General features: G+C 38.6%; 1 protein-coding gene across 1 annotated transcript in view; it reads right to left on the bottom strand.

Moving 5' to 3' along the window:
- Window positions 1–14,871, bottom strand: part of GADL1 (glutamate decarboxylase like 1) — a 168,959-nt gene that overhangs the window by 113,945 nt on the left and 40,143 nt on the right. Inside the window, exons 4-8 of the mRNA XM_008951617.3 lie at window positions 14,629–14,719; window positions 10,788–10,894; window positions 9,949–10,064; window positions 4,357–4,436; window positions 4,180–4,234 (exon numbers count right to left, since the gene is read on the bottom strand). Coding sequence (XP_008949865.1) covers window positions 4,180–4,234; window positions 4,357–4,436; window positions 9,949–10,064; window positions 10,788–10,894; window positions 14,629–14,719 — 449 coding nt within the window. The remainder of the gene's footprint in view (window positions 1–4,179; window positions 4,235–4,356; window positions 4,437–9,948; window positions 10,065–10,787; window positions 10,895–14,628; window positions 14,720–14,871) is intronic.

Below are 14,871 nucleotides of genomic sequence, written 5' to 3' on the forward strand. Positions count from 1 at the left end.
TTCTAGAGCACCTGAGAAATAGTGACAAGAATATTTACTGCCTCTGAAAGTTTAGTGCCTCTAAAAGTTATTTTTTTCTCCATTTAGCATGGAGCCATTTTTTCCCCTCAGTTTTATAAAGTGCATGCTCGTTGCAATACATTTTTATGTCCTTTAATGCCAGGGATTATTGTGTTTGAACCAACTCTTTCCAATTTAACCGACTTTTGACAGAAAGATGTTATTTCTCAATGGAAAGTGGGGCACAGCAAGAATATGTGGTTCGCCTCTCTAAACTGAGATGCATACGGATCAAAGTGGTGGTATATAACAAATCCATTTGCCATCTTGGGAGACAGCTGTGGCAAATAGAATCAATCCCATCTACCCAAAACTTTTAGAGCCAAGTCAGTAGGTGACAGAGCCCTGGAGAAACCAGAGGCTTTGAAACTTCTTCCCTGTATTCAAACTACTGACAACTATGGCTTTATCATACCAGTGACCTAAAGGAAATAAGACCAGCTTTACATCAATCATTAAAATCATTAAAAGGAATAGAAAAAGTAATTTACTAAAACCATTTAAGTTGTCTTTAATGGTTGCGCTTTTCCTCATAAACTATATGACATCCTGACAGTCATGAGAAAATACATTTGCAAGCTATTATAGCCTATTAATGAGTTTTCCTCACCTTTAAAAAAAGATCTCACTATAAATACAGGCCCAGAAATTAAACTTTTGCGATCTGGATTTAACCTTCTAGACTTTCTTCCCCATATCTCCTGCTGTTAATGAGAATTCAGTAGAAACAGTATTGATGGCATGCTGCCAGCGAGCTGTATTGTCTAAGAAAATTTGTCATTTCTAACACAACTCTAACAAAATGTCTCTAAATATTCAATGTTCATCCTAGTTTGAGCTTGTCAGTAAGCCCTTTAGGACCTCTGATGCTTTGTGTTTTTCACCATCTATGTAATGACATCAAGACAAGGTCACTGTGCAACAGTTTTTCAATGGATTGTCATAGGCCAGGGAGTTGAATCCCAGCAGAAAAAATAGTTGATGGTACTATTCCTCATATATGAAACAACATAAGTTAAAAGCTTGAAACAAAACAACTAGGCCTGAAGCTACTGAGAAAAAATGAACCAGTCATCATGTATTATTATCTCAGAATGGATGCAAGGTTTGTCCTTGGTGAATCCAGGCTCAAGTATTAGCTGACTTGAAAGAAAACTGAGGAGACGTACTAACTCTAACCCCATTGCCCTACTTTTAAATGTGCCTAAAGCAATTTTTACTTTTCAAAAACTTACTTTTTTGAGTTCTCAACTTTAGTATTATGTCCGTTTCATGTACTTTCACTGTCAAAACAAAAATTTGAGCGACAAAAATGATAATGACTGTGGTGGAATAAAACCCTCTATGCTAGAAACATGAATTCTTAATGACACTAAAAAAAAATGGGGATTATCTTTAGGGGATGCTAGGCAACAAACTCACTATTTTAAAAATTGATAAATAAGGGGAAAGAATAAGACGTTTATCCTGTCTTGCCTGTGCAATGTTTCCTTAGGGAAACAAAATGAGGAGGAATATTTTTCTTTATAGTAGAATGCCTGACAATAAAGAAGGAAAAAGAGAAGGAATTAGGACATCACTTAATGAAATAATGGGTCTAGACAATGATCATCAATGGCAGCAAAAACCACTAAGTGAGAAGCTGATGGAGTGGAGGGTATTGTGATGGATGGACTGACGATACCAGACCCCACCAATCAATGTTATTACAAAAGAGACACAGGATGTCTCCTGATGGCAGGAGCCAATGAAGCCTCCCTGGTTTTAAAAAAAGAAAAATACAACTTAAATCTCATTGAGTCTCAAGATCTAACTGCCAAATTACAGAAAATATAAAGAACAAACCGGATGGTGCAGAGGAGGTGAGCACTTAGGGTCTCAAATTCTTGATGTAATCCACAAAAATCTATAATGTGGAAAGCTATATGGGACAAAAGACCTGATCTTTTCAACAAATCAATGGTAGTGGGGGAAAGAGGAGGAGGAGGAAGCTATAGATCAGAAAACATTTACATTTGACATATCAACCAAATGCGATTTGTGAACTTTATTTGAATCCTTGATTCAGACAAGTCAACTATTTTTTTTAAAAGGGCAATGGGGGAAATTTTAATATACACTGAAGATTTGATATTAAAAATTAAAACTATGATATGTTTTTTAAGCAAGTACGTATCCTTCATAAATATACTCAACTATTTATAGATCAAATGGTATTATGTCTGGGGTTTGCTTCAAACGAATCTAGTGGTGGTATGAGGGTATGTGGTACAGATGAAATAGAAAGGAGCATGAGCCTAATGACTGCTGATTACAGAATGGGTATATGAAGGCTCATGATATTAGTCTCTTGGTTTTTGTGTGTTTTGGTTTTTCAGGAAACATTTACAATTTTTTGTAATGAGAAGTTTAAAATTTAAGAAGTGGGGAATAGGGAACGGAGAAAGGGAGGAAGGAAGGAGAAATGAGGGAGGGAAGAAAGACAATCATGACACAATTAATATTCCCCACCAACAAGCATTAACAACATAATGCAAATTATTTTTGATAGGAATTTATGTAGAAATAAATGAAACTAAAACTAGAAAACAATATCTCTGGTTCTCAGCAGAACGAACTTACAAGTTGTTACTCAGAATTATACCAGAGTCAAAGAAATCTGATCATGCAAACCACCAGATAACAATCAAGTTCACTTGTCGTTGGAATGTTAAAAAAAAAAAAAAAAAGTAGGACACACACCTGAAGTCAATACATCTGCAATAATGGCAGAAATTTTAAATACAGAAGTTCAAGCCAAATATTGTGATCTAGCATTCTCCAGGACTAGGTAGTTTTTATGAAAACTTGAAAAAAAAGAGTACAACAACAGAACTATAATATTCAAATTTAAAAACATTTAAAAACCCATCCTTGTTAAAGTATGAACTCCTATGAGGATACATACACTTGTATCCCAGCTTAGGAGCCAGGCTTTTTATTTTTCAGTAGTCATGCCTGCCTTTGTTGCTACCTATTGGAAAGTTATTGGAGAACGGTCTGAAGCTCCATCAGCAGGCAGCGGTGGGATGGGAGAGAAGCAGCAAATCTAGCAGGCTTTTGGTCCAAAAAGCAAAATGGCTGAGACCAAAATAATGATACACCTTTTGTTTTGTTTTGTTTTTTGTTTTTTGGTTTTTTTTTTTTTTTGAGATGGAGTCTTACTCTGTCTCTCAGGCTGGAGTGCAGTGGTGCGATTTCAGCTCACTGCAACTTCTGCCTCCTGGATTCAAGCGATTCTCCTGCCTCAGTCTCCTGACTAGCTGGGATTACAGGCATGCGCCACCACGCCCGGCGAATATTTTGATATTGTTGGTAGTGACGGGGTTTCACTGTATTAGCCAGGATGGGCTAGATCTCCTGACCTCATAATCTGCCCGCCTCAGCCTCCCAAAGTGCTGGGATTACAGGCGTGAGCCACCGCGCCCGGCCTAATGACACCCCTTTTTAAAATGCAGGTGTTAAGGCCAGCCTTGGCTGGAGCACAGCAGGTGCCCAGAGCCATGCCTTGCCTTCTCCAATATTTCAGTTTTAATATATTCTAGCAGCGAAGGAAGAAAGGATGTTCTGTCACTGAACTACTAGATACAGACCCAATAGGGGTTGATAGTAATAGATGGGTTTTGGGTTGGAAGCAACCTGGGAGAATAGGTTGGTCAAGAAATAAAAAATCACCCTGAATACAGCCCAGAGAAAATTGGTTTGTCCTGCAGATTTCTCAGAGGGAGGAATTATAAGGAGAGGAGAGGCTAGGGCCCTGCTGGAGAGGCTGGATTGATCCTTAGAGCTTCTTCTAGCCAAGAATCCTGAATATGGGTGATTTCAGTGTTTTAATAGTCTCCAGCCACCTGGGAACAAGAATATTCGGGAAACTCCACAGAACATGGAGAGCCAAGCACTTGGAAATAGAACATCTGTAAATGAGTTTTCCTATTTTAATTCCAACATTCTCTCTTCTCTCTCCCACACATAGAAATGGTTTTGGCTGTTTGCATTCTCTCCTTGCTATTCCCTCTCTTTCACAAGCGCGCGGGCGCGCGCGCACACGTTCTCTCTCCCTCTCGCTTTCTCCCCTCTCACCTCTTTTCTGGCTTGCCAGACTTGCTTCTCCAGTTCCTCAGGTATCATTTTACCTCTAAGGGACAAAGATTTGAGACTTTCAGTTATGTTTAGTAATCAACAGACAATGATACTGCTTTATAAACCATATAAATTTTTCCCTCCACCCACCAGGCTTCCAGATCCTGTTCCCATTACCTTCCATCTGTTTCCACAAAGCAAACATTCTCAGTGCCAATCCCAAGAAAAGAGGCTGCCTTCTTCATAGAGTAATGGCACTGAATTCAAAGGGACAGTGGGGAAGGGAGAGACATGAATACATAGCACAAAAAAAGCATTGCTTATTATCAAAGGTAGATGAAAGTCAGTATGGCTGAGCACAATCTTTGGGACATTATTGCATAAAAAAGTAATTTAATTGAGCTCCTTAGCATAGTGGTTGAGAACATTCGCTTTGGGGTCAGAGAAACCAGGATTTAACGTCAAGTATTCCAGTTACAGCTATGGAATCTTGAACAAATAATATACACTCTCCAAGCCTCAATTTCCTACTCTTTAAAGGGATCATGCCAATAATGCCTACTCCATCTGCTCATGCTAGACAAAAATGGGTTAATAATATATGTAGAGGGCTTAGCACAGAGCCTGGCACATGGAACAAACTAGGACACCAGAGGCTGTTGTTTTCCATCCCATTGAGAAAAGTAAAGTTTCTCCTGATGCTCCTCATAAGACTTAGTATTAATGGAAACTTAGAATCTAGTCCACTGCTGACTTGAAACCCTCTAAGGAGAGGGCAAGACTCTATCTCAAAGATTGCAATCACAGGCTAGAGAGGAATCTAATTATTTCCTAGAGCAAACAATGAGTTATAAGTGCTGATGAGACACTTGACCAATCTTGTTTAATACTGAACACAAGACTGAAACACCCAAGAATGTGGCTAAAATCATAAGAACAAAAGTAATAATAGACAAACTACTTTACTCAGCTATGGCATGAGTGAGGCTAATAGATGAATATGGAATTAAGTCTGGTCTATTTCCTATTGATAAATAGTAGTGTGTGCTTTACATTATTGGGCCTTCTCTATACTACATGAAGCCCATAAAATAATTAGCATGCAAACATTTGATATGTCGCTCTTCATACATTAGTGAGGACAGGTGGTCAATTAATTCTTTTTCTTGCCAGAAAAATGAAGGTGCTAAAGGACATTATTGTACCAAAAAAAAATCTTAGTAATTTGTAGGTATGAATACATTAAAAGAGTAGTCATGCCTTCACACTTCACTTGATATATTCCCTCAAATGTGGTAATTTTTTTCCTTCTTTTGTCAGGAGAGTTTTATTGGGAGCTCTTTTTTTAACTCTGTAAAAATAAATGCAGAAGTAACATCAGGAAAAATGAAACCGTTCTAAATAATTAATTTCCAAATATCAAATAGGACATGTCCAAAATGCCTGTAGGATGCTTTTATTTCAGGTTGTTAAAAGACCATATGCATATTGAAGAGTAATAATGTACATGAAAGTGTAATTAATTCTCTGCTTGCTCCACCAGCCTATGCTGGTTGGCGCTAACCTGCCTGCCATAGCTAAGGTGACATAGCTCGGGTGAATTATTTCTCACCAGAGAGTTGAGCTCTGGCAACCAAACAGCTATTGATTTCATAATGATAAATGCTAGCCTACCCCACTGACATCTAACTATAAGGAAAAGCACAATGTTCTCCCCCTGAGAAATAGCAAAATATCTCCAACCAATGAATCTGCTGAATAAAAATCTTGTAATCAGAATAAGAAAAGTGGAGCTATCTTTAAGTACCTGAGGGCAAAATACAACCCAATGTCAATCTGAGATAGATAGATCAAAAAAAAAACTGCAAAACTGAAGTTTAAACATCTGAAAGCTTCAGAGAAGGAAGAGCCCTGGAAGGGGAACAAAAGAAGGTGATGCTTCAGACATGCTGAGTAGTTTCAAGGAAAGGAAAAACCTAGAAGGCTGGAATTCAGAAGTAACAACTGCATTTAGAAACAATCAGTGGCGTTTCTATCATTGGCAAAAGATAAGTCAGTTGTTCTAAGACTCAACCTCCCCATAGGTTTCATAAATCTACAGAAGACGAAAAAACTCTCAGCGGGTGTTCATTTCTATAAAGATAAAATAGCAAGTGCCTACATGAAAGAGAGCATTGAGCTGGAGTTTTACTTTCTGGCTCCCACAAGGATTTTTTTCTATGACCTTGAGCTTCTCAATGAACTGCTGCTTTCTCATCAATGTACACTGTGCCCTGGACACCTGGACTCCAGTGCTGACTAATTTGATTCTCAAGTTAGCTGGTAGAGAGAACGGGGTATATAAATGTACACTGTGCCCTGGACACCTGGACTCCAGTGCTGACTAATTTGATTCTCAAGTTAGCTGGTAGAATGGGGTATATAAATGTTACATTTTAGAGAATGAAGAAAGAGTGTCCAAGGGATGTCTCTAACAACACACAGCTGGTTTAATTCCCCAAGAGGCCAGAACCAGAAGCCAGATAGACTGAACCCAGCCTCATGCTCTGCAGGATGTCCTACGAAGCACCTTCTTGCCCGTGGAGAAGACCTACAATCACATCCCATCGCAACTCAAACTCAGCCCTCACCCAGCAATCAGGAGGAAGTGAAAGAGGCACCTAGGGTGCAAAATTTAGAGGCATGACCCTGAGATACACCCTACATACCTCACTTGCCTCTCCTGGCCTAAACCCTGCTAGAGAGGAGCTAGCCCATTGATTACTGGCCTGGGAGGTAAGGGTTTCTTTTTACCCTACTTTTTAGTGGCAAATCATGATCACTGCTTTATGCTAATTCCAGAAGTGATCTGAAATATACAGGAACTTTACAAACACGGGATTTCTATACACCCAAGAAATTTATATCAAAGTGCAAACCAAGCCATAGATTTATTACTTTTATTTCTCCAAAAGTCCCCTTCTCTTAGATTCCTATTTAGCACTAGAGAGGCAACCTTGGATATATTGACAGTGCAAAGGTCTTTGTCATGACCTTGCAGGTCTTTATCAATAGTAAAATTACAATAAAAGCCTAACACATGCAAAAACACCTTCAGTGGTGGGTACGTATATTCTGCACTGGATGGTGCAAGATAGAAATGGAGTAATTAGGGGTAGCACAAAAACTGAAAAAGACCACCTAATATAACAGTACTGGGCCATGGACCAAACCCTTAAAAGAAAATAAGGGAGGTATAGCAAAAAGACTAACACAGAGTTTAAGACTGTTTACTAAACACAACCTTCTTTAATTCTTTAATGAAATAGATGGATTTGTTGTAATAAGTAGTAAAGGCAGTCAATAAAATATGAATTAAAATAGTGCAAATGCTATAACCTGACTCTTTGAGTAGGGAAAGGAATGAGCTGCAAAGTAGTGTCTCGACCAATGGAGTCAAAATATAAATTCAAGGCTACAGTGTGCTCGAAGTGATGTAATTTTTCTGTGGAATTCACACCTAGTTCTTGGTTTTTCTGGCTCCAGCTTCTGCTGGCATGTTAGCCAAGGCATATATTTTGCCTCTCTTTGGAAAGTTTTTAAAAACCACTTAGTTATGGTTTCACAACTACATAAGGTTTCAATTTCTTTTCACTCCCAATTCATAAGCCCCACCTGTTACTGATCTTTCCCAGGCATAGTCTCTATTCTAGGCTTCCACGTAATATCTTTTCCCTTTCCATGGTAATTATTCCAGAAAAGAACTCCAGCAAGCTTTAAACCAAATGAAGAATGAAAAAGGCAAAAGTAAAAAACCTGAGCTGATAACCTGGGCGCTATTTAATCAGCTTTCCCAAGCTTGGAAATAGCAGTTTGAATGCAGAAGAGACTCTGCATTTATGATCCACTGGGGTCCCTTACATTGAAACATCCAGGGCTGAAGCATGAAGAAGGAAACTCTATTCGATAACAATCCCAAATAATCAAGTACTTTTTCCCAGCTGTCCACATTACCAAATATTCTTCTCTTGGTACAGAAGGAATGTCTTATGAACAAGAACCTCGAATGGCTGAGTTAAGAATCTCAGGCTAGATGATTCCTCCCAGTTGCCTCCTATCACTCAACTCCCACTTTGCACTTAGTGCTGAAAGAACCAGAGCAAAGGTCAGAGTGAGAGGAAAACATGAGAGTGGTCATAGTTTCTCCTACTGAGGAGAAATTAGTGCACAATTTGTCCTTTTGCAATAAGAAACTAACTTTTGTATTTAGAAGAAAATGATAGATACAGGAAAGCCTAGCTGGAAATAACAGACTCTCAGTTTTTTATTTTGTCCACTTCATGTTAGTGGCAGGATACCTGATATTATCTCAGAAGGTAAGAAGCTAAACTCATTCTGCCAAGAACCTGGGTGATGAAGCAGTGGTAGAATAGACAGAGGCATCCACTAGAATCACACAAGAATAGGAAAGGGAAAAAATCTCTTCCAATAAAGGCTGCACTTAAGCCGTGCCATCTACTTCTGCCCACCTTGTTGCAGCTGGAACATTCTCCTAGTAACAATTATAGTTAATATTTTAAAAAATCTATTATATCCCAGATGATACTTTACATGCAATTACTCATTTAACATTTGCCAAAACTCACTAATCAGCAACTACTGCGTGGTTGCTGGATTGTTCTAATGGTTCCAGTTGTTCTCTGTTCCGTGTATTCAAATCCTTTGCCTGGTGACTTTACAGCAAGTCCCCCCATGAGGTGTGGGGTCTTTCTTCCCACATCTTGGATCTGGGCTCACAGATGGGATTTTGCCAAGAAAATGAGGCAGAAGTAACAATGGCCAGTTCTGAGGCTAAGACTCAAGAGGCCTGATGTGTTGCCATGCCCTTTTATACCTGCACCATTGCCATGAGGACACACCTAGACTGACCTGCTGGAGAATGAGAGACATAAGGAGCAGAGAGGCATCACTGGAATCATCCCAGCTGAGCCACTCGTAGATGGGCCATCAGCCAGCCAACCCCTAGACATGGAAGGGGGCCCAGCCAAGAGCAGCAAATCTGCCCAGCTATCTTGAGACTTATAAGTGATAATATACAGTTATAGAATGATAACTCTATATTTGGGGTGATTTGTTGGTTATAAAAGCTAAGTGATAAACTTATTTTTACAAATTTAGGAAACTGAGGCCCAAAGAAATTAACTCACTCAAGGTTACTCAGACAGTAAGTGACAGAGGCAGGGACTGAATCCAGGCAGCCTAACTCAAAGCCAATGCGCTTATCTACTGTCTGACCACCTACTTTAGTGGAGAGTAAAATAAGAGATGGAGAACTGTGGCAATATCTGTGTGTGTGTGTGTTTTCATTGTTACTGTATATCTTTCTTTTCCCTGGAAAAGTAAGATACACATCCCTTATATTAGCCAATCAAAGCAATCATTTTAAAAGGAAATGTGAGTAGAAGACATAGCTGAGATCCATAGTGTTCATCTAAGTACTAACAAATAAGACACTCAAAAAAGATTCACAGAGATAGCACTTTCAAATTAAATATTCTTTTCTTAAAATGTTGTTACAGACTTTAAATTTTAAATAAAGGTAATTATACAAAATTGGACCAGGCGTTACAACATCAAACTCATTAGAATTTACTTTGGAATGAAATACTATGTTATACTGCAGCATATTAGTCACATGGGTATAGGACAAAATCACATCAGGAATCTTCAAAGCCCTCTTAAATATGCTTTCTCAGAAAATCTATATTCAATACCAAAAATAATTTTTACCTCTGCAGATGTGAAAAGGATTAATCTTGGCAAACCAGACAGCCCCTTTTCCTTAATATCAGGACAATATTTGTATCTAGCTAAATTCATTGCATACATATTGGACACTGAGCCACCTGCAAAAACAAAATTAAAATGGCATATTTATAGCATGAAGTTATAGCTTGCAAAATGCTGAATACAGTGGAAAGCATGAATGGCCATGACTGCTCTAGTCTAATGAAAAATCACTGTGAAAAGCACATGAACACCGACCTCCCTGCTCCCATTATTCTGAATATTTTATTACATACCCTAATCTCTAATTCTAGAACTTTTATTCTTAGAAGATAAATTTTGGTTTATTCCCATGACAGGCTTTTTTTCAAACCAAAAGTCTCAATCTGTGAGCTCTGGACTTAGGGCCTTTACCTAGGTCTCCATAGTTAATATCCTTTGTCACCTAATCAATAAAATTGAAATAATATTTGTTGGTCTCTGGCTACAAAAAAGGACTACAGGATAAACAGATGTAATTCAGAAATCTTCTCAAGTAAAATTTGATTTTAAAATTTAGAGGACTTACAGCCCTTCCAAACTTCCAGCATCAAATCGATTCATTTGTGTTAGATATAAATCCTAAACTGTAGGCACCTCATTCATTAAGTATGTATGTCATTTATTTAGCATTAATACAAAATATTATCACTCTGGAGAAAGGCATAAGCTAGATTCTCAGCAAGTAGAATTATTAATATCCAACTTTTTGTCGTGTATAAATCTGCAAGGAGTTGTTCCTCATGGATAAATTTTTACGTGGTTGTATTGGAAGGTTGATATCAATAACTAATTGTACTCACCTGGGTTAAATATTCCATCCCCTTCTTTCCAGCCAATAAATTCAATCATTTTCTTCAGAACCGCTTCTTCCACTAACAGAAACACTGGGGACACCTCATACGTATAACTAGATAGATATAAAAAACACTTCACTTCTATGACTAGAGTCAAAACATTCCTTTGGTGTCCCAAGAAATGCACAAAGAGTTCTATTAAACCAAGTGGCTGCTGAAGTGTAGGCAGTCTTTGGAAATTTATCCATTGAAAATAGAGAATTACTCCATCAGTGACAGCACTAGTCATGGTTAGATAAATGCCAATAGCTTGTGGCCTCAGGGATCTGCAAGTTGCTGCAGCAGTCTTACTTTCGAGAAAAACCTGAATTCCATGAGGAGCAATAAAGGCAATGCATTTGCATTCTATGTATTAGCCATGAGCAGTGGCCATTTCACTCTGCGGATGCTTGGAACACTGACTTGGATGCTGTTGATGGTCAAAGAAAATCCATTGTCATGGTAACCAAGTTTTATCAGATTACTGCCATGAGTATGCTAACAGTCCCCTCTAGATATTCTAAGTGGAGACTACTCCACCTGAACCAGGGTTTCCTCTACTACACTCTCTGTGTCTGTATAAATGAGGAGTGTTTTGTGAGACATCTCTTATGTGATAATTTTACTGCAAAGCACTACCCAAATCCCTTGTCAATGAAGGATGTGTTGCTCCGGGCTGGAACGCTGTTGTCAGAGCATTGATGTTTTAGCCCCTTTAGAGATTGCCTTGGCTGCAGGGAGCTACCTCCTCCAGGGTCACACCCATTCTCGTGGTGGTCTACACCTGATAACTGCTGGAGATGTAAAGGCCTAGATGTCTGGGCCCAACTCCAGACCCCTCTTGAAGGGCCACTGTAGTTCCAGAGATCTCCGAGCGTCAGCCAAGATTGTCATGGAGCCTGCGTGGCAATTTGACTCCTATACTTGCCCTTTCTTGCATCCTCCTCCTCCTTCCCCAGGTCACTCATGTTGATCCCAAGGGTACTCCTTAATAAACGTCCCACTCACTAAACACCATCTAGAGCAGCATTCTTGGGAACCCACATTGTAACAGTCACCATGCCTTGTTTGATATTTATTTTCTCTCTCCAGACAACTTGAGGGTGACTACATATCTATGATCTCCTTCTCAATTAAGGGATTACATTAAATTGTATCTGAATAAATGTGTACTCTAAATATGTAAGTTAAGCAGACACATTTAGATTTATAGTCACAGAATTTAATGCAATTATTTTAACATCTGGAAAGGAAAACTGGATTGAGGCATAAAAGCTGGTCACCTACTATGTATCACCTACTATTTATCACCTACATATGTGTCAACTCTACAGATGTTATGCCATCTTAAAAATAAGATAGATTCAGCTGGGTGCAGTGGCTCATGCCTGTAATCTCAGCACTTTGGGAGTTCAAGGCGGGTGGATCATAGGTCAGGAGTTCAAGACCAGCCTGGCCAAGATGGTGAAACCCCATCTCTATTAAAAATACAAAAATTAGCCACGCATGGTGGTAGGGGCCTGTAATCCCAGCTACTCGGGAGACTAAGGCAGAGAATTACTTGAACCTGGGAGGCGGAGTTTGCAGTAAGCCGAGATCATGCCACTGCACTCCAGTCTGGGCAACAGAGCAAGATTTCATCTCCAAAACAAAATTTAAAAAGATAGATTCTGTTTCTTAACCACGTTATGAAGCCAGTGTACATACACAAAAAGTATGAAAAAAGCATATATTTATGTGAACCTACAAATATATATAAAATAGTTACTTTCATAATAAAAAAAAAAGTATTTAGCCTGTCTTTGAAAACTGGCTCAATTATAAACCTAGGAATCAGCCTGGAGATGGAGGAAAAGACAAGATAGAACACACTCATGGGTTGGCATATTTTGAGTGGATGGTTTAGCTTAGCAGCAGTTTAACACTTCTTTAATCTGAAATATTTAGAGATTTTTGAACTTAGATGAAGAGTTAGAAAACCTGGGATATACAAGAAAAGATTGAAAAAGGTGTGTAATTTTACTGTCTCTCCTGACTTACCCTCACTGTAACTGATTGTAACCTGGTATCTGCTGTCATCACTCCATCAAAACCTCCCTAAAGTTGCCAGTGACGTCCATGTAGCTAATCCAGTGGATGCTGTTTAGGCTTTTAGTTGAATATTCAACAACATATGACACTAGGCATGCTCTCCTCGTGGCTGCCACAGCTAGCCTTTTGTTTTTTTCCTTCTATTCTTGCCATTGTAAGCTGACCCTGTTCCTCCTAACCATTAAATGTTAGATGTCCTCAGGGCCCAGTATTGAGCCGCCTTCTCTCCCCACTCTATACTCTGTCCCCTAGGCAGTGGTTCTTTATCTTGGCTTCCCATTGAAATCACTTGTTGAACTTTCTAAATATATCAATGCATGGGGCACAGCCACAGAAATTCAGATTTAATTGGCCTGGGTTGGCACCCAGGTATCAATACATTTTTATAAAATTCTCAAGTGATTTTCATGAATAGTCAGGGTGGTGAATCACTGACATAGGAAGTCTCATCCACGTCCACCATTTCAATTACCATAATTTCACTGATAATTCTTAAGTTTATACCTTTCATATAGACTTCAGAATTCCAGGTCCATATATTTCTCAGCTTAGTTCCTATGCATTCTTGGATATATTAAAGTCACTGCAAACTCAAATGCCCACAACTGAAAATGTAATGCTTGCTCTTGCCTCCTTCACCATATACTTGAAAACCAGTTCCCTCTCCCAGTGCTTCTTATTTCTATGAATGATATGACCATGAACCTAGCTATGAAAGCCAGAAACCCAGGCATTGTCCCAGAAATCTTCTCCCTTTTACCGTTATTTTCAAGCTGTGTATCCCATCCTTTCTGTTTTATTTTCTGAACTCATTCTTTCCCGCTCTATTCCTATCTCTTCTCTCCAAGTCCAAGCTACTTTCCTCTCTCACCCGACTAAAGTAATGCCCTCCTAACGGGTCCCCTCCAACCTATTTACATTTTTAGAGATTTTTTCAGTAAGCAAATGGCACCTAGTGACTTAGAAACCTTCAATGGCTTTTTGTTACATTTAGAAAGACTCATAAACATGGTCACCTGGGCCCTATATGTCTGGCTTCTATCTCTATCTCTCTTTCTCTAGTCTTATTCTCCACTACAGTCCTGTAACTCTCTCAGCTGTACCCACACTGGCCTTTCAGTTCATAGAGAATGGCATGCTGTGTCCTGCCACAGGGCCTTTATACATGTCATTCTGTCTATTTAGAACTCATCCCTCACCTTATCACCTAATAACACTTATTCAGTGTCAACTGTCATCTTTGCAGAGCACACTCTCCTGAGCTTCCAACTAGGAAAAATTGTCCCATTCATATGAACACTTGATGAGAGTTTGGATTTTACATTAATTTTTGTGGACCACTTCGATTAGCATTTTTATACCAGATATTATGCTCCATTAGGGCAGAGTCAAGGTTTATTTATGTTCAATATGTCTCTCCATCACTTAGCACAGAAAATGACTTTTCACGCAAGAACAAATAAAAAATTGCCAATCAATTTTCTCATCTGTTAAATCTCATTAAATGAGATAATAATGACTGCATTTTCCATCTCATGGTACCACTATTTAAATCAAATAGCTATTTGAATACTGATAAGTATCATAAAGCTATTCCATTATTTGCGATGGCACTATGCAAAAGAAACTATTAAATAGAGATTTTTGAAATAAAATTTCATCTACTGAAAGTCTCTAATCCACGTTTGGTGTGAAATTTCTATAGCATGGCACTTACACACTTGGATTCAATGCTTCGGTCATAAATCGGGCCACCAAGGAGTAATAATCAAGTCCAGCATACAATTGGTTGAAAAATCTTGGGTGGTCTGTAAATTTAAAACGGAGTATTCATCTATGCAGCAATTAAAAAAAACTACCGATACAGCATTAACATAAATGAATCTTTCAGAAAATGAAAGCAGACACACACAGAAGAGTTATATATAACGTAATTCCATTTATATGACATTCAAAACCA

This window comes from Pan paniscus, chromosome 2 (genome assembly GCF_029289425.2).
Source record: "Pan paniscus chromosome 2, NHGRI_mPanPan1-v2.0_pri, whole genome shotgun sequence".
Classification (NCBI taxonomy): domain Eukaryota; kingdom Metazoa; phylum Chordata; class Mammalia; order Primates; family Hominidae; genus Pan; species Pan paniscus.